The 26,790-nt window shown below is 39.2% G+C and overlaps 1 protein-coding gene across 2 annotated transcripts in view; it reads right to left on the reverse strand.

The window, feature by feature from the left end:
- Positions 1-26,790, reverse strand: part of RFX4 (regulatory factor X4) — an 87,040-nt gene that overhangs the window by 47,283 nt on the left and 12,967 nt on the right. For both annotated transcript variants that reach the window (XM_039725608.1, XM_039725606.1), the window contains exons 2-4: positions 20,316-20,402; positions 13,436-13,496; positions 7,457-7,580 (exon numbers count right to left, since the gene is read on the reverse strand). In XM_039725608.1, the coding sequence (XP_039581542.1) occupies positions 7,457-7,580; positions 13,436-13,496; positions 20,316-20,402 (272 nt within the window). The remainder of the gene's footprint in view (positions 1-7,456; positions 7,581-13,435; positions 13,497-20,315; positions 20,403-26,790) is intronic.

The raw sequence follows: 26,790 nt of genomic DNA on the forward strand, positions 1-26,790 counted from the left end.
AAAATGAAATGGGTTTCTTGAGCATCCATGTAAAACACAGAAAACTTTATGAGCAACAACTTGAAAAGATCCTCTGTAAGGGTCTGTATTAGAGTCTGCACAATCTATTAACCTTAGGCCCTGCTAACTGCAGGAGCTGCTCTGTTACCCACAAATGGCTGCAAGGGTGCATTCCTTCCATCTGATTACTGCCAGCTGTCATTTTTGCCACTGCCTCTCTCCTCACATCTCCAGTACTGTAACATTACAACACAAGCAGATCCATGCTCAGCGTTTAAATGAGGAATTACAGAATCACAGAATGGCTTGAGCCGGGAGGGACCTTAAAGATCTTCTTATTCCAAACACTCTGCCATGGGCATGGACATTCTGCTTTCACCACTATGCTGTGACCCATCACTCCTCACTGCATTCACTATCAAACTGTGAACTCTATGTTTCCAAATTATTGCATCTAAAATAATCTATAATATGTCAAAACAAATCAGGGAAAAGAAATCTTATAAAGCATCTTATGTGTCTGTCTTCATGCAAGCAAAGATGGAAGAAACCAGAGATGTCTGGAAATTTCTGAAATAACTATTTTCCTCCCTCCTTTGTCAAAATATTAAATTTTACTCTGGGACGACAGGTAGAGAATGGCTTTTTAAAGTCCTTTCATTAGAATGTTTTACATTTCTGCTTTTTAAAGGGCATGATGCACCTGATCTAGAGGGATGTTATTCTTCATTACTCATGTTCCTTTCTATTTGACGTAATTCTAGCCTTGCTTCTAGAACTTCACAAAGTAGAGAAATAAGACCAAATTAACTTGCAACCTAGCAATTACACACTGCCAGAATGAGAAGTGGATTCCAGGCTCTGCACTCCCTAGCTCTATGAGATTGTAGAGAGATTCTACATACCATGGAATAAATTCTCTTTACTCCCATAACAGTTCTTCATAATGGGGCCTGGTTCTGCTTTTCTCAATTCAGGTTGCAGGTCCCATATCTAGACAACATGCTTTTCTTTTGTGAAGTGAGGCATAGAATATGTGTGTTTATTTACCAACTTCTATTGTGGTGTTTCAATCTTAATATTCTCTGCCATGGCAGTAGCAAAGAAGCCAGTGATAACAAACATAGCTATATTCTCACAGAGCTATGCTTTTCTTATTCTCACTGCTATGAAACACAAGCAATACCGATATCCTCAATATTTTAAGTGTAAGGGTCTTTGGTTCATTGGTCTTTGACTCAGTACTGTTCTTGCTGGGTCTTTCTAGTGTTTCCCCATCAGCTTTAGTGCTTTTCAAAATCCTTCTCTGAGACAGGCGTTATTATTAACACCTGTGTTTTGGCTCAAAATGGCTTGGGGCTGATTCAGCATCATATTGTCTTGAGGAAATGGTCAAGAAAATTTGCACCGAGAAACATCCATTGATAGGAAAGAACATAAGTGGCCCAAAACACCATTTCTGTCTCTCAAATCCACCAAACTGTGTAAACAAGAGGAGAACAGGCATGACTGTGCCTATACCTTCTCTACCCCTTGCTTGTTTACTTGCAGGGCCAGGAGGGAAGGCTGCAATGCACAGGCTCAGTACTCTTGACCGTAGATCTGTTAAGATTCAATAACCTTCCCATTTCTTTCCACTTACCTTCCTAAGTTTTGGGATAGGGTATGGTCTAGCTCTAGGATAAGAACTTGTTTCTAGCACTGGTATGGCTCAACTGATATTGCAAAGCAAGGCAGAAAAACCTGCTGGCCTTTTCTCTAATGCCTGTGCCCAACTCTGCTCGCTATGGAGATTAGAATCTGTGAGGAACTCCAACTGAACTGGACACTGCAATGAAGCTTGCAAGACTGCTTCTCAAATTCATCTATGTAAAACAATATCCTCTTTCAGCAGTTCCTCTGGCCAGATAGAATTCAGCCTAAAGTATGATCAAACAGATTACTGCATCCCAACAAAGCTGCAAACACTGAGTGCTCTGCCTCAGATGATCCTTAGCTGAGCTGCAGCCACTTTTGGTGCTGACTTGCTGAAGCCAAGCAGATCTAAAACCCTGCACAAGTCGCCCTGCTCTGTACTGGAGCCAACACAGTGCCTGCCATCACCAAGCCTATCTGTGGGAAAAGGCTGAGCGCCAGGATCCCTGCACTCTGGCAGACCCTGAGCTGTAAGCACAGCCTCTGGGATGTGTTGACAAGGCATGAGGTAAAGCAGCCCTGGGGCACTCCATGCTTAAGGCCTAATTGGAAGCCAGATCCTTCCACTTAGGCCTTAGAAGTGGCAAAGACACTAAAAATCCCATTGCTGTAGGGCATTGAGAAAGGAAAAGTCACTCCAGAGAAACTGAGGTATCCTCACTGGTTTTCTTACTCCCCAAGCTCAAAAAGTAAAACGCAGTAGTCAGCAACCTGCAACAGTACAAGAATCAGCTAAGCAGAGCCAAGGGAGCAAAGACCTTTTCAGCTATACTGCAGGATTACTGTTGCCCACACCAGCATGACTGCTTGCTTCTGCAGGACTTGTGTTATTATGGTCTCATCAGAGAATCTTGGCCTAAAAGATTCAGAGTTGGGAAGGAAACTCATAGTGATGGTAACTGTTCTTCAGTGAGGAATCCTAGCTGTTCAAAAGGGATGAAGGGAAACCAGGGACTGCTCAGATAGCACTGACAGAATCATTCAGTGCAATGAGAGAAACCACATGCTCACATTTACATTGATTTTTTTCCCCCCAGTTCTATTTTTGTATTCAGTGTTATAGAAATTGCTCATAATAAAGAAAGTGCTGTTTTAATCCACCAAAAGAGAGCACTAAGAGAAAATTCAGCTTTGCTATATCATTTACTATTGAGGTTACTTAAGAGCAAATTGAGAATAAAGAAATAAAAAACACATCAGAAGAAGAAGTATCTCCTTATGAACAACAGCAGGCAACTTCCAATATGTGTGTTTCAATACAAAGACAAATCAGAATGCACTCACATCACAATGTCATTACCAAAGAGGATTCAATAAAGGTCTTTTCTGTCCTTTTCAAACTATAAAATTATATAGTATAAAAGCAAGAAACTGTAAATCTTATTTATCTTAGTCATACTTGGAGGAATGGTCCTGAAAGCAAAACTTCTGGGCATAGAGACAGTGCATCATGATGAAAAAGGAATCTGGCTGGTACAGCTTGTACCTCCCTGGAGCAAAGGAAACTATTGGGGGAAAACAGGTTCTTTCCTAACCAATATTACAAGTCTGTGGTGGACTTTGCCTGTTATCTAGTGAAATGCATTCATTGGAATGTAATTTTCACTTAGAGCAAAACCAGACGGAGCAACAAAATTTCTGAGAGCATTCATCCATGTTAAACCTCTTTAAGATGCCAAAATGATGTAAAGGGACTTCAGACTGGGGGGAAATAATCCTGAGAAGTGTCATCAACCTTCGTTTTCCTTTTCAAATATTAATTTGTTATTGCTTGTCAAAAGACACGGCAGAAAAGCCCCAAAAAGAAAAGGAAAAAAAAAAAAGAAAAGAAACCAGAAGAGGATTTATCCTCCAGGGGGCACATGCGAGTTGGGAAGAACTCAGCTTCACGAGGATGCAAAGCGATTTCACCACAAGTCTCTCGGTGTTCTGGGGGAGAGATGTGGCAGGGCACGGCAGGGGAATTAGCACTGCCCAGTAAATTTAAAGCAATGAACTGAGGACACTGAGGATGGGACAGATCGCTGCAGATGGATGAGGAAGATTACATCTTCGAGGATTCTGACTAAAAAACAGTGTATATATAGGATCACAAAAGAAACAAGAACAAAAGTCAGTGTTGGAAATAAAGGTGAAAGAGAAACTCAAAGAATTGCCAATGCAGCTAACAGCTAGGAGGAATGATAGAGCCAGGAGAAACCTTATGGCACCCACCCCTACACAATAGCTGCTGAGGACTTTGGAAATGCTCAAAACATTCCTGCTTTTTTGATTCAGTGAAGGCCCTTATTAAGAATGATTTTGGTTTTGCAATTAAACCCAGCAAGAATGAGAAGTCAGAGTCATCATCCACCATAATTCTTTGTATAGTGTGCTGCTAATCACCAGCATTTTATATTAACATGTTGCTCAGATAAAACCCAAAACAAACATACACCTACACAACTTTCCCTGCAGCAGGCAGGGGCAGAACTTTAAGCCAGAAACACCTTAAAGTGCTCTCCAGAGCCCCAAGGTCCCGGAGCAGAGCCCAAGGCATTGGCAGCACGGGGCTGAGGGGCACAAGGCTGCCATCCTTTTTAAGTGACCTCAGCAACAGGGCTTTCATTCCTCCTGCCTGCAGACTAATTCACAGTCTCAACACGTTCACTGTGAGAGAGCTTGCTCTCTCTCTCATATGCAACATTTAATTGTTAATAACTCAGTGACACACCTGCCCTGCCTCACTGTACCTCCCTGTCTTCTCACTAGTTCCATGGAACATCTTTACATTTTCTGCCTCACTTTTGCATGAAATCAAAATGTAATATGCTTGGCTATCTACAGTGAGAGCAGGAGTTTAACACTGGACTCTGCACCTGATGCTGAGCTGTAACTACCGAATTACAGGGCCCTCCCTAATTACTATCTAGTCAAGGTACATAAGAGAATACTGGGTCCTGTCTTTAGCACACAATAAAAAGTACTGTAATGATAGACTAGGTAGCATAGCAGATTGGCAAAAGCTGGCACAGATAAAACTGCCTGTAATTTTTTCATGTTAAATGAGTGAGTAAAACACTAAAATCTTGACTAACAAAGTTACAGCTCTCTTTGTCATATGAGAAATATTATATTAATATCCTATTAATAGCCATATTAGAGTATTCCTGATTTTATATATTCTTTATGTGGCTTAGAAGTACAGGTTGCTTTTTTAAAGGTGTTTATTTATACAGTATTTCTGTTCTTTGTTCTTCTTGTTCCTTGAATTGCTATTAGCTTGGTTTCCTCAGAAAACAATCTGTATTACTGTCTCTCTGTTAATCTCCCTACTCTCCAGACCAATTTTGGTTTCATTAGTTCAATATTACCAAGTGTCTGAGGTCCAGCCCGTGTCCTAGAAGTTTAACAGAAAACACTGTTACTTATTACAGTTTGTTTTAATGTTCTGAACTCCACGTCTCTTTCTAAAAAATACCAGTTTGTTAAAGAAAAAGCCTTAATATTTAACATTGCCCGCAGAGCTAAAGTTCGGAGATGAATTATAAATTCAATGTGGTCTACTGAAAGGCGAACTGTCTACAATTTCACAGAACAACCAGCTCCTTTCTCTGGAGGAAATGACAGCTGCAGGGCTCCTGATGTTTCCCAATGAGGACCAAACATGTCCAGGGTCCCTGTTGCAGAGGCTAAGTGCAGAATGCCTTAAACAGCATCTATTTCACTGCATTGCTTCAACTGCCTCCAAGGCATTTCTGCAACTCACCTTGCCAATATGGTATTTAAATCACATGATAAACAATGTTGGCTAAAACTTCACACATGCACATGCTCCAAAGGAGAAGCTGACTGCAAGCTACTGAGAGAATGCAGATGTGCCTTGCAGATCTTTATACCTATGCAGTACATTTTGTTAGCAGTAACAGGCTGGAATGAATCAGTGGGCTCTGCTCAGGCTCTGCAGATGGAGAAACTTCAATATTTCCCCCCTGTTGTCTGAAGTTCCTGGACATACCAGTGCAGAATTGCCAATTCCCAGATGCAGAAGTTATGGCCACCCAAAGTACTAGTGTGAAACAGTACCACGATGATTGTGTAGGGCTTTCTTCCTCTCCACAAAAAAGGTAAAAAGTTTCATGCAACACTGCTACAAAACTCTTTTGCAACAGAGAGGAAAACACTTGGACAACAGCACATGAAAACCACATTGGAATGCTGTGGTTTTTGGATGGAAACCACAGTACCTGTCCTGCTAGGTCAAGAGACTCCTACCAACAAACAGGTCTATGTATCAGAGGCAGGAGAGAAGGGGGATGAAGTATTAAACAGGGTAACAGAACTGCCACATATTGATAAATGGTGAAAATCCTGATAAATTTATGTTCTCATGGAACAATTCTGGAATGTTTACACCTTACAGAAGTTTTTAGCATAAGCAGAAGTAGCATTGTGTAAACTTGAGCCATCTTCCAAATGTGTGAGCCTGCATGAAATCTGTTTATTATTTTCACTGTTCCTAAATTACATGTTGCCACTGTACTTATCACTTGGTAGCAATAATGTGTACAATGAACAACTTCATTCACAGTTCTGCAGTGTATTTAAACAGAAACCTGACACAGAATCTACTGAGTTATGCAGGTCTTCAAGACACAACAAACATGGTAATGTTACCACACGGTGCACTTTATTTTCCCTTCCAAACTGCCTGACCTAAAGATGCACTATAGAAAATGTCACCTCATTAAATACATCCTTCACCTACTCTTTACACAGGCCCTTACCCTAGAAACATTTTTCTTTCTTTGAATACCCAGAAATTCTATAGAAAAAATGTTGTAAACACTAAAAGAGAACAGCTTGTGGGACAATGGGCTTCAGATTCATGCTTGCAAGCATTTCAAAAACAGTGGCAAACTCTACACTTCGTTTTTTTTCACAGTCTACAGGTTTTAAAGGCCTGTGACACATTCTATGGTAGAATTTCAGTTTTAAATATTATCCTGTTATTCACTGAGATGGAAATATCACCTGACCAGCAAATCCAAAATACAAACTTTATGTAACCTTCTAGCCAGCTATCTGCTACCAGTGTAGAGCTTTACTGCTCACACCCAGATGATGCACAGCTATATCTGTGCTAGGAGTGCATCTCCACTCTGAATCTGGAGTTAACCAGAGTGGCTCTTACTAGAGCAGGATTGGAAAGGGAAGCACGAGGAATCACAATGAAAGGATAACTTGGATGGCTTGGCAGCCTGTACCTGCAGTGCACACAAAAAGCAGCTAGATGTTTTCTGGACGTTCACATCTGGAGGCATTGTACTCCACCATGTGAATTTGCTACATCATTTGATACCATTAATTCAAGGATCTCGGTATTATGCTAACAAGAACAGCATAGACATGCTCCAGAATTTAATTTTATCCTTCTGTTTTTAAAAATTATACATTTGTTCAAATAGTGCAGGTCATAATGCAGATGCATTTACACTGGCTTTATTCAAATTCCAATTCAATTTTAACTGCCAATTTTTTGTACCATATCACCATCAGCTAGGCTGGGGACCGACGTACTCTGGAGCCTAGCCATGGTTAGAAGTTATTCCAACCATCAAAATACTTACAATCTTAGCCTTTGTCCAATAACTTGGATACACAAAGAGATTTCATTCATACACCTCTGTCTCTAACAGTAAAAGATTTAGTTCTTTTCAATAGTACAAATTCACCTGAACCAGGTGAGATTTTAAGGTGTCGTACAGCAGTTCAGACTTACCTTCCCAAAGCTGGCAGCATTAACAGGTTGTGTGTCGTTTTTCTCACAGAAGTCCAAGTAATGCATGTAGAGAGCACTTCGAGGAATGCAAACACCTTCTGCAATCTCATAGTTCTCCTCCAGCCTTAAAAAACAAATATCAAACAGAGAGAACTGCAAGTATGTTGGATGTCCTGTATGGTAAACAGTGTACAAAGCTTCAACATTTAAGACCAAACATTCTGACTTCCTCTTGTCTACTAAATTTTGTCTGCTTTGTTCCTAAGTGCTCCTTCCAATTCATTCCCATAATACTCACTTGCTTCATTTGGTTCACACTTGTTATCAAAACCATAGGCTGTGAGTTCCCAGCAATGTGTCATACCCTAAAAGCATCCTGCAGTAAATAAATATATGTACAACTATGAAACAATAAATACTCACTGAGAGGAAGCACTCTCTCCTCTTTACAGACCACATCACCTTTGGTTCATGACACTTTCATTCCTGTCCAGCTGCAAAATTGCTTACCTTGAGGAAGCAGGTATAGCTAAAGCAAATAATTTGTTACTACTCAAGAGTGTCCACAGAATCTTATTGTGCAATATTTTCTTGGTATTGTTTATGGGCAAAGCAAAAAAACAAAAAGAAACCACAATCTGGATACAATGATGAAAAAACCCCAGTGAATTAACATTCTTTTCTACCTTTTAGAAACTATCCCTATTTTTTCATACATGAAAATATAACTATACAATTTTTAATTATATGTCAAATATATGAGCAGGCATATGCTTCATCTTTAAAGCTCAAAACTGGTCTCATTACAAATCTATAGATTAGAAGAAACATTCCTTTGAAATGCCATTTTTATGACTCCCGACATGAAAATCTTCAAGAGATATTTAAATACACACTTAACATTAAACTATAATTAATCTTGTAATTGATGGTGTCAGTCATAGCCACCTACAGTCACATGTGTGCTTGTCCACCTTGCCGGGTAAGGGAGGAAGTTAGGTGTAACTTCCTCTTAATTGTATTAAAAAATAAATATGTATTCTCAAAAAATTCCAGTTTTACATCAAAGAACCCCCTGCCATTTGTTAGCTGCAAAACCCTCCAAATATCTCTTTTCTTTCCTTCATTGCCTTTTTCAGGACCTACCTACCTTCCATTTCAGTTATCGTGATCATTTGTGACTGCAAACTATTTTAATAAGATATCCGGCTGGATGAATGGAATCAGTTTGTATGGGCAACATCTATTCTTCCTTGGTTTCTACAGAAATATCATCATGGCATCTTTCCTCAATTTCATAGTGCTCTAACAAAACCTCCTTTCAAAACCTGGAGAGTTCGTTTGTATACTATAGCTGCTAATTGGAATGTCAGCTTCCGTGACCAAGACAGGACAGAAAGAAAAGCAGTTAATTATTTCTCTTAATATCTGATGAATTTTTCTCTTTTTCTCCTCTCTTTCACAGAGAGTCATTAGTCTGACACTGAACAATGCCCCATTATACCTGCACTTTTTTTTTAATGATCAAAAACCCATCTTGCTCCACTTCTTTTATTTTCCTGTCTTTTATTTAACAACTTTATCATATTTTGAGTCCAGCTTCATTCAACAGTATTGTAGAAAAATAATGAATGCAATCTTCCACCTGACAAATCATTACCAGTTATAAAATATACTTTTATATTTATATATAACATTTTATATAGTGTTGTAATAAAGCCATGTGAAATCCAGTAGCTCACAAGGAGACCTTTGGTACCACTACAGTATAGGAATAAAGCCCCTAATCCTTCCACAGGAATGACAATTTTATCTGTCCCTATTACTGCTTCCCTCCATGTACACTTACATAGTTCTAGATTAAATGAGATTATTCTATATCAGAGTCACATCTGTAGTGTTGTTACAGATTTATTTTTATATCTCAAGACTACAGAACAACTGTGATGTTAACCACTCTTAATCACATAGATTGTAGAACAGATTAATTTTTATGGAGTATAACAACATATAAGGAAGTAAGAATCTGAGGAGAATCCATTCTGTGCTTTACCTTGCTCTTTTTAAATTATTTTTATAAATGTTGCAGAAAATAGAATAGTTTTGTTGACTTCAGCTTCACTTTGGTCAACCAGTTCACCACTGAAATAAACATGAACATTTTAGAGCCAAGCTATAGCTTTACAGATGATAATGAGCACAGGAACATGGAATAAGCACAGAATACCAGGTATTGTTGCATTCATGCCTTAACAGTGAAATTCAAGCTTGTGTAGTTTCCCAAATTATGATGTATTTGGCAGTTTCCTCAATTATTATGTATTTGGCAGTAATGCTACATTTACCAAGCCTTTCACTTCATTTTGTGTCATCAACAAAACAAAACAAAAGCATCATTCCTGTTTCCAGGAAAAGGCTATTTAGCCAGGCTGACAGCCATCCAGACACAATTCTTGGCTTCTTCAGCTATTCTCCATCCTCCACATTTAAAACGTTCAACATTTTTCACCTTTGGAAAGGTACAAACATTAAGGATATCATCATATGAGATTGATACAATTTACTCTTTACAGCAAGATTCCAGGCAAGGAATAACTAATAAATGAACCAGTGACAAAATGTACTTCTTTCCCTTATGTATTTGCTATGCTTTCCCTACTGCTTTCTTCCTCTTCTTTTTTTTTCCACCTGGTGTTTTCTTAGTTTCTGTTTTTTGACACTCCATTGCCTTCACTAGCTCTAAATGGTAGTAGCATCTAACAGTAAAAACATGACCAGTTTTCACTTGGCAGACACCAGATGCTGCAGAACATTGAGGTTTCCATTTACCAGAACAAGGGCAGTCTGGCACTGTATCCTGAAAACAGGAATTTACCCCACCAGTTCCACCTCTTGAATCCAGCCCACAGATTGTTGTTAGAAGACAGGACACATGCTTGCCCAAGAACACACAGATATATTTTTCAGTCTTCCCCGAGTGTGCAAACACTTGGTGTGAGGCCTGATGTTCTGCTTTTGGCTGGGAAAGGGTAGTTTTTTTCTGAGTGGCTGGTCCTGCGCTGTGATTTGGGTTTAGTATGAGAATAATATTGATAACACTTTCAGGTGTTGCTAAGTTGTCCTTACCCCAAGTCAAGGACTCTCCATTCTCCTACATTGTGACAGAGAAGAGCAGCACAAGAAGCGGGGGTGCCCACAACCAGACGAGCTGAGTGAACAGGCCAAAGGAATATTCCACACCACAGAACACCACACCCAGTAAATAATCTGCGGGGAGTTGGCTGTGAGGTGCTGATCACTGCTCAAGGATGGGCTGGGCCTCGGGAAGCGGGTGATGAACAACTGCATTGTGCATCACGTTTTTTCTTGGATTTTGTTATGCTTTTTCCTTTTCATTAACACTACTGCTATTATTATTATATTATTTTACTTTAATTATTCATCTGGCCTTACCTCAGCCTATGGGTTTTACCTTTACCTTTTCTCCTCCACATCCCAGTGAGAGCCGGGAAGGGGAAGGAGTGAGTGAGCAGCTGTGTGGTACTTACTTGTTGGCTGAGGTTTAACCACCACACCTGAGCCTGCAAAACTGTCCAGCATGTAAAGCTGCACCTCCAGGAAGTGCTCTGTGCAGCAATTCTACAGTGCTGATCATAACAGTTTACCAACCTGGGTAAACTGGGTGCTACCGCAGTACAAATAACCCAGTGCTGTGTCTGACTTCCCAGAACAGTGGAAACTGCACATCTTCACCCAAAATAAGCTTGTTACTTTAGCAGTTTCACCCTAACTTTTGAGTTTCTTATTTTATTTAGCATATCAATTTCTCCAGGAAATACCAATTCAAAGCTGCAGTACATATGTTGAAAAGCATATGGAAACTACCAGGAAACTGTTCTGTAGGTATGGCTCATAAGCTGGGAAACTTTTTACCTACATGCCTGTTAATAAATTCAGCCAATTGTATAATTCAGTTTGACAGCAGCTGAAGATTTTAAACATGAAACTTCTTTGCTTTCTCTTAACTCATGGAATTTTGGGTGGAAGATGAAATGGAGGAAATTGCAGATGCTCCAGAAGACTCAAAGGGGAGAATATTTGACCTACTTCAACATGTAAGAAACATAATATAACAGACAGGTAGTAAGCCAGTACACTACCAAGAGAGAAGGGAAGAAGCTGCAAGCACCTTTTCAGAACCAGAATTCTAGGATTCTACTGCAAACAAAGCTGAATGAGCATTAGTGTGCACACTACATTCCAGCAGGGCTCAATATCCCAGGAGTTTAGGGATTTACTAACCTTTATGACTGATGAAGCTTGAAAGTATTTGGCAAAAGGCTGTTTACAGTATTTGCATGTTTTCTGTTGGAAACAGTATCACTGGATGTTCTAATTAATGCTGGCTTCTTGGCTATGACATTATTTGCTCCTTTGGAAAAGGTTCTTAACTGACTTCACTGCAAAATAAACACTGCTCTGAATCTGGGACTGGTAAGACCTGCTTACTAGTTTATTTTAGCTAGATAGTTCTTTATTATCCTGTTTGAACTGTGTTAAAGCTGTGAGAGTGAATAATAATAAATCACCACTATGATGTTTCATTATTATTTTTATAATTTTCTCTCTGTCTGTAGTTACTCCTTTTTTTGAGTGTCTGTTAAAGAAAAGTCCTTCACTTTTCTTGAACTTCTGAAAAACAGATTTTGTGATACAAATAGGTACAAAGAAACAATAGCTCCGAACTAAATGCCTTTATTTATATTTGCCCATCTCATTATTTGCATTGAAAGTGTCTCTAAGTTTCTGAAGACTGGCAGATTCAAAATCAAGCCACAAGTCCTGAGGTTTTTTAGTCTAAAAACCTCACCAATCAACTTTAAAAAGCAAATATAGAAGAAATAATCTAAATAATTTTTGTATGTTTCACAGAGTCATGTAATTGGCAGGCAGAAAAAATGGAGTAAAATACACTGAATAAATTATTCTTTTCTGTTTTTTCAGTGAAATCTCCCAAGAGACTGACAGAAGCAGAGAAAGAAGTTTGCCAACATTTTTCTTTAAAAGACTTAAATTTTTAACCAATAATCTTATCTATTCATCCAGAAAGTACAAGAAGTACCTCAAGTATTTACGGATAAAGTAAAGGCCTTTCTTTAAAAAGGCTTAAAACAAGCTAAAGGCTATGGGATTTCAGATAAGCATGCTCAGAGGCTTCTCTGTAAGAAAGCTCTGTTCTGCCAGATATATGGAACCTCTCAAAAGATACTTGATGACTTACAATATTAAGTAATCTAAACAAGAATTAAATATCTAAATTGAGGCAAAAGTCAACAAAAGTCTACGAGATGACCTATAGCAAGGGATGTCAGAATTAGAGGTACACATTACAGAACATGAAGACTAAAATACTGCTGCAAATTACAGGGAACAGCACTTACTTATTTTTCATAGCACTGTAGACTAACTCTCAAACTATCCCCTCTCTTCCTAATTACTCTTCCTTTTTTGTCCTCAAGAACTTTGTAAGGGGATGTTGACAAATTAATCAAACCTCAAACTCTTTTCTTTTATTGTCTTCTACGTTAAATTACAGAGATCTCATGTCAGGAAAACAGTTGGTATGGGTGGGCTTCATCAGGCACTGAAACAAATGTGAGTCTTGAAAAAAAAAATCTCAGTACTAGTTTTCTTTTTTGCAATAAATGTAACAACGATGACAAACCACAAAAAATCAGCTGGAAAGGCAAATAAATACATTAAGTAGATTTTCTAAACTGTATCAGAAGTTTCCTCTGTTCAAACAAATCCTGTAAGACATTTGTTGAGGAATGCTGTACAGGTTACAAACAGGCAAATGAAACACAGTGAAACGAGCTTCAGAACTCTAAGATGGCCAAGAGCTCTATTCCTTCATCTGGAAAACGCATTAGAAAAAACAATAAGAGATTTTCTTGATCTTTTTAAAAGGCATCTTACCATTGCAGTGTAGCTGGAGTTGAATGTGGTTTTGATGCTCTATTATTTTCTTTTTCCTCATCTGTTAAGGAACAAACAAAAAAAGCTGTGTGATTTCATCAGGAATTTCTGAGCAATTCATTAACTGTTTTTTAAAAAGAAATAATTTTTAAATGGTAAGAATTTTTTCTTAAACTAATTAAAATAAATTTAAAAACAATTAAAATGTGCTCAAGTGCCAAAGCTTTCTCAAAATTCTGGCTAAAATTCAGACACATAAATAATGAAGTTCCCTAAACTACCATCTGTAGATACTATTTAAGGCAGTTAACTGTGCAAATATCACAGACAGCAGGAGCAGAGTGGTACCTAGGAATACTGACATTGAAAAGGATAAATTTATGTGGGAAAAAAGCAACTCAGATCTCTACCAGCATGTGAGAACACATAAACTGTTTCACTCACTATAAGGGAACTGTTGCCTTACACAAATTTTATATTAGATAAGGCATTTAAATTAATGGGGTACACACATTGTTTGATCCTAACATAAGGTAATTATTAGATGTTCATAAATTTAGAGTGATTAATTCTGAATGAGAAGAAGTGTATATTCTTAATATACTTTATTCCTTTTCAGGTGATTTCTCTGATAATTTCCCCCATTAACTGTTTCCAAGGCAACTCTGGTTTGCTGACTTTCCAAAAATTCGGATAAAATATGAATAAGGAAAAAAGTAATTGAAATAAAACTTCAAATATTGGATTCTTCCTAGCAGGCATTTGTTCTTTTGAAACAATTTAGAAATACGTATAGAATAATTCTGACTAAATCGTGTTTTGTTAAACATATAAAACATTCCTGGATGAAAGCTTAGTGGAGCACAATCAGCAGCTCCAGAAAGTTATTCTTTGGGAAACAGTGTTGTATCAAACACATTTTGAGATTTTAACAGCTTTGTCCCCGATGAAAGCGTTCAGCATAGATGGCTTTGATACCTAAATAACGGGGTAAAGCTGTACAGCACGCTGCAAGTCGCATTTCTCCATGTAATTAGCTTTTGGAAGTAATTTAAGCGAGCCTTCAGGACGCGGGATCTTACGGGAGCAGCGCCATCCCCTCCGCACATCGGACCCTCTCGGGAGGCCTTTTGTGCTGTGCGGGGAACCCACGAACACAAAAACCAGCCCGGCTGGGAAGGCTCTGCCTGCAGCCCTCGTACCGCGGGATTTCTTGCCTTGCCCACGGGAAGCTGTGCCGGCCGAGCACCCTTTATCCCTGGGCGCCAGGAAATCCCATTCCGCAGCTCCCCTGGACCCACAGCGCAGCCCCCCCGCATCTGCATGACAATGGGCCCCTAATTATTGGGCCGCACACTCCCTCCCTGCCTTTCAGGGCCCGCTTTTATTCGGCGCACAGGACCAACATACACATCTCAAATCACTTTTAAATTGTGGGTTTCGTTTGTTTTTCCTGACCAGGCGGCCGGCGTGCAGCAAACGCGGGCACATGAGGCCTGAATGCCGCGGGGCCGTGGCTGAGCCCACACGCGCAAGGACCTGTCATGGCACGCATGGCACGGCTTCCACCTGTGCTGAATTCCCCTCTGGACACGTGGCAGGCATCAAATTTCAAGTCAATATCTAAGTTACACAATATCTCTACACCCTTTCCATCCCCCCCATCAGCTGTTTTTCACTTGCATTAAGGGTGAGCTGCTGTGAGCAGGGCTTATCTAACCTGCCCTCAGACACACTTCACGCCAGCCCTACTCAGCTCCTCCCACTCAAATCCTCCCTAAGGATTTGTTTTAACGACACAAACTAACAGTTAGGTCATAAACTGCAATTTATGTCTCCTTCCTCAGGTATGTTTGCCTCCTGGGGATCCTTCTTGAAGGCCCCTCAGCATCCTCCCCTAATTGTCCCTTAAAACCAAGAAGGAAAAGATGGACTTCAACTGTAACTCAGAAAATTTCTTTAACTGTAACTCTAAAATTTCTTTTTAATTTCTTTTTTTTTCTATTTTTCTTTAATTTCTTAAGTTAATTTCCATCAAACAACTGGATTTTCAACAAAGCTAAATTTTTCAGAGTTAGTGCTTGTCACCCCAAAGTCAATTCTCTGTAGAAGAAAATGGTGCAACTTTGTTTTCTGTCAATGAGTCAGCTACCAGCCAAACTTTTACTTTTCCATTAAAAAGATGGAAAGGGTTGCAAATGGTACAGGAATAGATGGGACCTAGGAATACAAACTTGCAGTATTACATATAAAAGCTCTTCATTCTACCTTGTCTAGTTTAACAATATAGTCTCATCAGACAATTGACTAGCAAAAAATAATAAATATCTTTATATTTTAGCTGTCAGCAGGGCACCTAATGGTGTTCATATCAAGCAGAGAATGTTTAACTCTTGACTCAGGTCTGATATCAGATCACTTTGTCTAGCATGAAAGAGGGAAGGGAAAACAGCATTTCTTACTTTTTGGCCTGTCATTTTATCAATTCACATCAAAACAACACTGTAGATTAAAATAAAGGCATATATTTTAAAATTCAATACTTTTTAAATCCAACCTATATTGTAGGAAAAGGAAATAAAGTAACCGAAAAGAAGTCCTGCTTCAAGGCACTGTCAAAGAAGAGACATGACAGTTCTTCTGTGACAAATCCAAAAGGTCTTGAAGTCACAAGGAAAAATCTTGTTCAATTCACAGTTGCAGGGCTTCACACAAAGCACCCCAGGGAGAAACCCATGAAGTGTGCTCACACCACTGCCAATAGGAGGACTACCAGCATCCCAAGGAAAGGTGTCTTCAAGGTATCTGATTAAGTGGAAAACCTGGTACTCATCCCAAACTGAATGCAGATAATATCTTAGGCAACTGCAAGTAAAAGTCTCAGCACAGAAAGGGCCTTTAAACATAATAAAACCAGAAATCAATGATGTTCTAGAAAAATACTATTTGTTGGCTCATAGAGATATCAGAGGATCCTTTTGTCCCAAACTCCATGGAAGTTCTTTTGCTAACTTTTCCATCTCACTTCCAAAATTCTGTTTCAAAGCCACTCAAGTAGAGCCCTGTTTGTATCTTGTGCATGTTTGTATCTTAGTGGCTTTCCCAGAGTTCTCAGTGGGACCCGTCTAACTTTTGCTGTCTGATTCTAGGTACAGCTCAAGGGATTTCTTACTTCTTGGTGCAAGGCATGGAGACAACAGGAGCTGTACTCAGCAGCTTTGAGCCTGCTGCGTTAAACACAGGGAGTGGAACAACCTGAAGCAAAGACACACCTTTTTTGTAATGTGTTAGTCTGTGTCATAACTAAAATGGAACTATGTTCTTCTTTCCACTGTGGAGGTAACTGGAGAGCCCTGTACTTTCCAGTGCTGCCTGCATGGGTCTCAAAACCAAGAAAGAAACTAACATGTTGTTACTAGCTTTATATAGATAAAATCCTTCCTTTAGTTCAGGTAGCTGCATAATTTTCAGAGGAATATCCTCTTCCTCTGTACCTCCTGCAGGCCAGATTCTGACTGTTCTCAGAACTTACTTTGCCTTAGCCAAAATTAAATTATAGTACTAAGCTATCTTGTCTCCTATTTACATGCAGCCATAAATGAGATTCAGGCTCATTAGCATGTATTCCATGCTTTTAGAACAGTGGGAGATTTTAAAATCCTCTGAGAAATATGGAAGCATAGTTTTCACTGAGTAGGTATAACTGAAAAAGAAAGAATTTTCTCCAAGGAAAATTTCAGTGAAAGCAAGTAGCTGCTCTTATTTAAACTTCTTTTTTTTTTTTTTTTAATAGAAGCATAAGAGGTTTACTTCAAACAAAAAACAAAGCTGCTGGGTAAGTCATTACAGCTAGTATGAGCAAGGATTTTGAATACCACTTTTGAAACACAAAAAGTAGTCTGAATATTTTCTTTTATCTCCAAGGAAGTCTACACATTCACATTTCCAAATAAGCAAGAAAATTTGGACAAGCAACCCTGCCACCTCATCAAGAAACATCATGATTTCTTCCCCATGGAACTGAAGTTGAAACTTCCGTAAGCCTTTATTTGTGTTCTTCCGGACCTCTATTTCAATTTGGATAATCTGGTTTAATGCACAATACACAGAAAATGTTATGGAATTGGTTTTTTTCAGTTATTGGCTACAAGATTGTACCGTTCCCTTTTCCTGTGAATCTTTTGACTAATGTGGAATATGGAAGTGGCAGCAGGAAAAATGTTTTAAAAGCTGGAAAGTGAAATAAAACTTAGTGATAATTTTTATATTAGAATGTAAAGATTGTGGTTTGGAAGAGGTCATAAAATGTTCCAAAAGGGTAAGAAGCACCCAAGGAAGCACAGAGATTATGTGAATCCATGGCTATGAGTCATCACTTCCTTTCCCAGTGTAATGCAGGTTCAAGAGGCCTGGGGATATCTGGATAAGAATGGAAGATTGCAAAGGACCCCTGTGCCTGAAGTATGTGCTCTGTAGCATACTTCAGCTGTAGAAAAGGAGATCACCAAAACTATTACTCCTGTCCTAAAACCCTATGAACTCTAAAATCATCCAGGAATAAAAAGAGTCACAAGAGCAAGCATTATGCCCAGTGAGAACATTACTGGTTCACAGCATAAGTTCTCAATCTTCAATGAAGCCAAGGCCAAAAATAATCCACCCCAACTGAAAACCAAACCCACATTTTCCTTGGTAGTCCAGCCAACAGCTACCTCATGTATGTAGAGACAAAAAAACTAGTCAAGAGAAAGGTGGTTTAGGTTTTCTTTTGGTTGCAGATGAAAACTGGACCTACACTGACAACAGCAATTTGACCACCATTCTGAAAAATTCAAATAGGGTTATATGGGTTTTCTCAAAACACTTTACCTCCCGCTTTGTTTGTAAATGTATGACAGAAGCTGGACAAAAAATGATGTGATGGAAATTTGGAAATTTCTGGTTGTTTTTTGGGTGGTGTTAGAAAAATGTTAGAAAGAACTCAAGGGCTAGAAATGAGCACATAGGACAATGATTTCTACAGTGAAACTTCTAGTTTGTTCTGGATTTCACAGATTACTGCTGTGGCTTATTTTGCTTTCCTACTTCTTCCTCTTCACCTTCTCCCTTCCCTCACCTCCCCCTCAAAACAAGGATGACTTTTCAGGTGGATTAATTCTCTTATCTGCACTGCAGAAATGCTGGTAATCAGTGCAAAGGAAGCATCTGGAAGAACTGGCTATTAAGAAGGAAGCTAGATAAAATCAACTCTGCCTCTCATTTGGGTTTCCATTATATGCTGTGACAATGTCTTCTGCACACAAATAGAGGAACAAATTCATTTATGTATTTTGTTTTATCAGTTCTAAATTCACTGCCTTTCATTATCATTGCTTGCCCCTTATTTCCAGAACCAGAAAACAGAATGAGCCACCATGCCATCTTCTCAATGCCACTGTGTGAAACACCTGCTCTTGTTAACCACACAGGTCCTCATTTTACTGGCCCCAGCTATGTGGAAATTTCTCAGGCTCATATTTAAAGCACATTTAACAATCCTGAATTCTGACCCTATGAAGAGTCTGAAGACATATCTCATTCATTACAGATTCCTTCCATCACTTTCTCAGTAACATCAGAGTGAAATGAACTTTGTGTATCTCACAGGTTCTCATAAGATTCAAAACCACAACCTTCTTTTTTTATTTTCACTATAATCTACTATAATTTTTTAAAGATAAATTAATTTCTATTCCTTAATTTTTAAAAACAGAAAATGGCAAACTTCTCCCAGTTTCATCGTCTATTTTTAAAGATTCTTGTTCATGGTTCTTAGCTGGGGAGTCATGAATAAATACCATTTTTCTACTAATATCTTCCATCTCCTTCAGAAATATTCCCTCAAAAATATCCCTAAACAAATGAGAGTAAGGCCCCAATACAGCAAATTTCATGATCCATTACAATATTGTGCTACAAGGCATGTAGTTTTGCCACAATGTCAAAATAAATAATTCTCTTAAAATGCAAAAAAAAAAAAAAAAAAAAGGAAACTGCAGCAATGAAGTTATTTAAAATACACTTTTAAAACACATATTTATTAAATGTAAATTACTAGTTACTGGATTAAAGAATTCCATCTGTATTAATATCTTGTAGTGTGAATATATGAATTCTGGAGATGAAAAGTAACATGAAGAGTATTTTGCTTTAGGCAAGTTAAACAGAATAGAAATTACATAAACAGGAAAAACTAAATGGTAGGCTAGAAATTGTCTTGCAATTTTAAAAACAAACAAATTGGTTGTTTTAAACTACTTTGAAGTAATTTTGATTACCTGCTGTTGTTAAAAATCAAGATCTAAAATTAATATCACTAGAAAAGAAAAAAATAGTTGATGTAAAATCAGCTAGATTGATAAATGTTTTCTCTCTCTGACTAAAAAGAAAACAATATCATGTTTTAGTAACTGATTTTTTAATCTCACAATTGTTTAATTATTAATGGAAGTATTTTTTAAATTTATGTTTTGACATAGTAGTATTGGAAAATAGCACATTTTTTCCCCGTATTTTGACCACATGGTGTTCACCAGTGAAAAGAAAAACAGGTGATTTTTCTTCTAAGCTGATCCTGACAGCACATTTTAGTGATCATTCAACCTTTATTCAGTGACACACAAATTCTTCTGATTGCTTTAACCAATAAACAGTATTTTTTCCTTTTAAAAATGCAAATATTCCAGAAAAAAAATTAGTAAAACTATTGAGTATGTCAAGTGAGTTGACTCTTTAAAATACACAATACTAAAAATTTAATCGAGCTGTAGCAACTTATATAGCAGGAAATGAGCACTCGGACATGTTCACACTCACTTAAAATGAATGACAAGTTACTTACTTTCATCATTAGAAACATTCCCCAGAGAGGTGTGACTGGAATAACGTTTGTTTTCACTTTCATTGAGACATCGTTCAATCCAACTCTCTGCAAAAAAAAAAGAAAAAAAGAAAAAAAAAGTTCTATTGTTTGTTTGTCTTTGCATAAAATATAAACTTAGAAAAGATAAATCTAAATACAATGTCAGCATTCAACAGAAGATGATCTTGAACATTTCTATTAAAATATGCTTGATCTGAGGATATTTAGCAAGAAAATCTTTCTTGCTTTTAAACCTAGCTGTTGCTTTCTAGCTTCATTTTTTTGGATTTTTTTTTTTTTCTTTTAAACTACAGAGGCTGAAACACTTCTGTGTACAAAACAAAGGTCCTTCGGATATTCTGTTCCCCACCACATGATACATTAAAAAATAAAAATCAAATTAAACGTGGAAATCACACTAGTTTTCAAGTCTTAGTCTGGCAAAGGCTTATATCCTCGAGTATTCCCACTGGTTTTGGAAGAACTCTTACTGGGTATGAAATAAATCATTCATGTGAATTTTGGTTCAATGGAGGACCAAACGGTGCTCTGTGAAGCCCAGTCCTACAACCTCATTCACACTGGTGGAGTCCCAGGCACTACTGAGATCTTTTCCTCACTGGTACAAGCCCAATGTAGCAATTCAGCAGCTGCTGAACGGCTCAAACCTTTGCCAACCCACACTGCACATGCAGCCACTCCTGTTCCGTCCTGTTTTTCAATACATTCCCACCAGTCAGATGAGTTACCTACAGCATTACATTGATTTGAATCCACTGTTCTTCCTGGAAGCTATAACTTATGTCCCCTGATGACTTTAGAGGATGCACCAGGCTCAGCAGAATATACTGTTACAGGTCTTCAGGGCAAAAGTTACACCTTCTTATGTGTTTCCTTGGACAAAGTATGAAATACGGGTTCTTGAGTTTGCCTAAATCCCTAGGTATTGCTACAATAAACTGACCTCCTTCATAAGATTATTTTTCAAGGGCGTGAACATGGGCAGAAACAAGTTTATACTCAGAGAGCTCCCTGTGGTCAAAGCAAGAAAAAGAAGGGATAGATGGAAGTCTGCAAGGCAAGCCTGCAAGTTATGACAGGAAACAACCCCACTGAGTGAAGAGATGCACAAGAAACAAGCGGAAAGAGGCCTCGCTGTCAGCAAACTGCCAGAGCCAGAAACACCTTCAAAGACATGGAAATGGCTCCAGATTCCTCTCCATAAGCCCCCCCACCAGCCACCAGGCTACCTGCACAGCACAGGCAGTAGTCTGCCAGCCAGCAAAAGCCCTTCACAGCAGCAAGCTTGAAGGGAAAGCAGCAACCCAGCATCTTGGGAAAGCTGCCCATCTGGTTTATAGAAGATAAAAGTTGCTATGACCTAGTTTCAGTACTAGATGCCAATAAACAAATAAATGGTCATGGCCAAATACATCCTGCAGGAAAAAAAAATGCTTTTTAAACCCAGGCAATTGTATAAACTTGTGCATATTCCTCTGTACACACCCCCTCCACTGCCATGTAAACAAAAGGGCAATGGCACCTGTGCAGAACCTCAGCAAGGGTGTGCTGAGAACCCTTCAGAGCTGATTTCCAGGCCCTGCCACGGGACTCCAGGTACTGTTGCTTTCTGTACTTGTGGTTTTCAGGCAGTGTTGTGGCAGTTCCAGGCTATTCCCCTCCCCACGTATTCACAGTAGGAACACTCTGCAGTGCTGCCTTCACCAATACAAGCACGTTCCTGTGTGCATCTCCCTCATTCATCATCACACTCGTGCCTAAGAAGCCTCACGGCCTGCTCCCTTGAGGTACTTCTCTGAAAACCATCAATAAACCCACTTGTTGGCAATAGATTTTTAAAGGATATTTCTTCTCCCATCAAATTTAACACAGCCTTGTTTAAAAATCACTGTAAGGCTGCTGACACCTCGACATAAGACCTGCCAGCAGGGCTTGTGCTGTGAAATCAGCCCCAGCTCAGTTACAAACCCACAAGCCGGCGGCGACTCCAACTTGGAGGCTTTCCCTGCTTGTGCTGCTCAGCTGCATGGAGTAGGGATGCATCACCTCCTTGTCTGAGGGCCAACACAAGGATATGGCTCCTTTGTACCAGATTTCTTTTGCTGCACTAAAAATGAGCTCACGGCATCTTCCCAGTCCCATTTTAGTAATGTGAGCTGTCTCACAGGTGAAGAAAACTTGCTGCAGAGGGCAACATCAGAGAGAGGTGCAAGAAGCCTTGGGAAAGATTATTCTACCTCCTCCTCCTCCTCCTTTCAGCACACAGCCATGGCTGTATATAATTCCCTTGGCTCCAAGCCCAGCTGCAGGGAGTAAAAGCAAAGGCGGCTGCCATTAGCGCCAAGGGGAGACCAATGCCCAGCTCTGCCCTTTCTTTTCCTGCCGGCACTGAAAGCTGGGAAGCAGGGATGCATCCTCTTCCCTCGGCAGCAGGGAACTGCCAGCAGCCATCTTTAGTAAAATTCCCTGCCTAAGTAGCAGGAAAAAAACCCCCAACTTTTAAAGTGTCACTCCATAACCATTTTCATCATCCTTGTTCATGCAGTGCCTGTGACAGCCTTGCACATTCCCCTTTTTGACGGGAAAAGCAGCCAGTTTACACTGCCACGTATAAAGCCTGGAGCACGGTGCAGTTACAGTTTAATTATGTGCTGCAGCTCCTTTGGTCCTGAATCACCCCAGCTCAGCCTGCTGCAGCCTGAGTCTGGCTTTCTCTTTGTGGCCTTGCATTTAAATAGCCGATAGAAATTCTTCAGGCCTGAAAAGATACACGACCTGTCTGGCAGCAAAGAATGAAGAATACTAACTCTTTTGAGCAAAAATGTCAGGGAGTTTATAGCAAATTTGTCAAATTATTTGGCAGATGACAAAACATGACAAAACCAACTAACTATTTAAAAGCTGCATTATCTCATAAACCAAATTATGCAATTATAAATAAATAAATATTCTAATATGTAACTTCATTTAATAAGTGGCTATTTTTCTACTGTTTGTATAAAGAAAAACATTTTTACAAGGTTTTTAACTCCCAATATTAATAACAGTGTCTTCAGGTATTAAAAGTAAACACAACTACAGTTTTGATAAAATCTTAAATATTCCCATCAGCCCACAGATCCCAGGCACAGTAACACCTGCCCAAAATAAAACAAAAGGAGAAAGAGGCAGAGCGAAAAAATCAAAAGTCAAAATTAGGTTTTCAGACCTTTTAGAAGGTCTTTCAGAGTTAATAACATTAGATCTTGTTCCAGGCCTAAGGAACACAACAGGTTCCCTCTACATGTTGAACGTGCTTGTTCTCATGACATGTAGGTGTGCCTGTCCCAGCAAGGAAAGGCCCATGGGGAACCCCTGGTGTCTCCAGGCTGTGGTTCCATCCGGAGGCTGGCACAAACCACATCACACCACTGTTCTAAATATGCATTGAGTCATGTAGGAGGGAATTTTTTTTCTGAGTAAAGCTTAATTATTGCACTTGAACCTTAGTTTTCATAGGCAGGATTTCACATCAGAAAAACTCACAGAATGATGTAGAGTTCAGGCAGCGACTAAGCAAAATTGCACATCAGACTTGATAATGATGAATCCTTAACAAGATGAGAAGCCCCAAATTTCCAATGGGAAGTGCTTGTGAGAACAAAAGAAACTACATCCTAATGCAGGCTGGATTTTTACTCACTGTGTTTTTAGTGCATGAAGCCTTAAGGCATTTCCTCTCCCCCTCTAGGACTCCTTCCCATGAGGAGTCCCAGCACACTGTACCCTCAATTGTACTGAAACAGGGATCAGCACTAGTGAAAAAGCAAAAAACCAGATTAGGAATAGCTAGTATTAAAATGTAGTATAGTCACTTACTCATAACTGTGACACAGTGTGGAAACTATCATAATCTTACTAGCAAAGAAAGAAAATAATGTTTTTAATGGCATTTTGAGGATCCATCTTTAAATATCATAGCAACTATTTTATTTTGCACAGGTCAAGAGCGAACTGTAGTGAAACACACAACTGTGTTCCTCAGCCTTAAAATTTTTGTTATATAATTTTGCATACCACTAAATACAAATACACTATATCTGCTGTGGGATTCCCACATGAGGGAAAGGAGATAATTATTCAAATTACAATAATTTTCCTAGTGTAAATTTTCTGACAGAATAAGTTACTATTACACCAATAAAAAAATTAGAAATAATTCAAAATTAAATGCTGAAAGATGAATTTAAAATAACTATGGAACTATTTCTGCCCCTAATTTTGCCTCTTCTCTTCTTGATCCCAATCTTTCTAAAGCTGACACATCCACTGAGATTCAAGCACCAGAGTATTTCACTTTCATTCCATGTGCCCACTGCACTTTTACCAACAGAAGTTTAAACTGAACTTGTTTTCAAAAGTGGGCAGAGCAGAAGGTATGTAGCTTCACCCTATCCCTACCAAGCCACTTCTTTTCAACAAACAGCTTATTTTCTTTTGTGTGGTGTTTCAAAGATTGAGCTGGGGAGGCAGGCCTGGGAGCTCTAAAACAGATACATATAAAAGCTCTTTAGGGGCAAGAACTTTCATGAACTATCAGAAATAAGAAGCAGAAATGTTCTTGAAATTTATCTTTGACATATTATTTTGACATGTTATCTCCTTCAGAAGTAAAGGCTTGCTTCTGGAACACATCTTTGAAAGACTTCTCCTCCAGAGCCTGAGTTGAGGTGATGCAGCAGAGGAGCCTGTGTACTGCCAGTACAAATAATGAGACAATTACTCCCTGTTTGTGTAATTGCTATTAGCTATGTATATTTGCAGCCCAAAGCACTCATTATTCCCACATGGGCATGCCATAGCACGAGCAGGGTGAGAGCCACTCAGGCTCCTCTCTGCAGAGAGGAGGAGATGTACCTGATCACAGGCACAGTGGCTTCTGCTCCCCTGTCCTGCCAGGAGGGTCAGAGTAGCTGCAGTAACAGCACCACCTGTAATCACAGCCTCTCCTGGCACTTGTGAGCCACTGTGGCCACAGGCGTTGTGGGGGCTGTGCCACACAGCTTGGAACTGAGTGTACCCAGAGGTGCTGGCTACAGCCCTGTGGGCGTGTGTGTGCCCTGAAGGAAGATTAAGAGGGTTTATGGGGAGAACAAAGCCCTGTGGCCACGTAATCTGAGCTGCATCTTGCTCATCCCATTCCCTACAGCAGTATATACAGTACTGGTTTTCCACAGTTATGTTATATCCTCTGATCCATGTGTGGGCACAGCACTGGCATAATTGGGAATCACTTGTTTCTTGAAAGTGTATGAGATGAAAACCCCCATGTCCTAGAGAGACAGACAAGGCTTTGATAATGACAAAATTTGCACAACCATTTATTTCACCAAAGCCATAGCAATTGCATTAAAAGCCTTCTTATGTGCTTTCAGCTCTAGATTGGCTCTCATACTCCAAATTTTAAAGAGACCAACAAGCATGACAATTTACTTAGGGAGCTACACATGGACCAGCTCTTCTTTCACATGAGTTTGCTTGCCACTGAAATAGAGTTATCACTGGAATAATATAAGATTTGCTAGGACCCAAACCACTGCTTGAGCTATATACTAACTTGGATGGCACAGCTGCAACAGTCCAGCTCCTTATCTTTATTCATGTTTGCTCTTGTAATTTTTGCCCCGGTTTCTCAAAGCAAATTAAAAAAAAAAAAGCTATAAGTAACTGTGAGAAAAGGTATGTAAAAGTAGATAATGCAAATATAAAGGAAATACCAAATTTCAGTGCATTTATAAGAGGACCTGCTGTTAAAATGAATATTTAGCAGTGAGGACCGATTCAATTTTACAGTTCTAGTGACAGAGGAGGAACTCCTCTCATGCATACAAAGCCTTAGCACCCCTCCGAGTTATTTGCTTGATATTCTCAGAGGGAAGAGTTACTCATCTCTTCCTGTAGCACTTCTTTGCCAAGTGTCTCAGTACCAAGCTGGCCAGCAACACTGTCTAGCTGCTCATCTGATCTGTAACCACAAGAGAAAGTGATTGCTAACAGCAGATTTAGCAGGTAAACACAGTAACTCAAAAGGTCAAGAGACTGACTGAGGGTCATGGAACCTCCCATTTCCACTTTGATAGCCCATGGTACCAACAGGAGAGTTGATGGGATGATGTTCTATATCCTTTCTTATTAAGGAAACTATCACTGCCCTGACAGCTTCTTCTGTTTTCTGTTTCAAAGTGCTGAGGTTTGTAAGATCCATTGAGCTTTTCTCTGCAGAGCTGATCTTGCTGAACATGGCCTGAGACATGCCAGCACCCCAAAAACTCTGTTCATGCTCTCCATGTTGTATCACTGCTGTGGACAGAGAACTTCTAACCTCTACAGCTGTAGAAGTCATAATGTCTGAGTAGTTTGCCTACTTCAGCCATCCCTTAGTGGGCTGCAAATC

This window comes from Passer montanus, unplaced genomic scaffold, assembly GCF_014805655.1.
Source record: "Passer montanus isolate IOZ18808 unplaced genomic scaffold, ASM1480565v1 scaffold55, whole genome shotgun sequence".
NCBI lineage: Eukaryota > Metazoa > Chordata > Aves > Passeriformes > Passeridae > Passer > Passer montanus.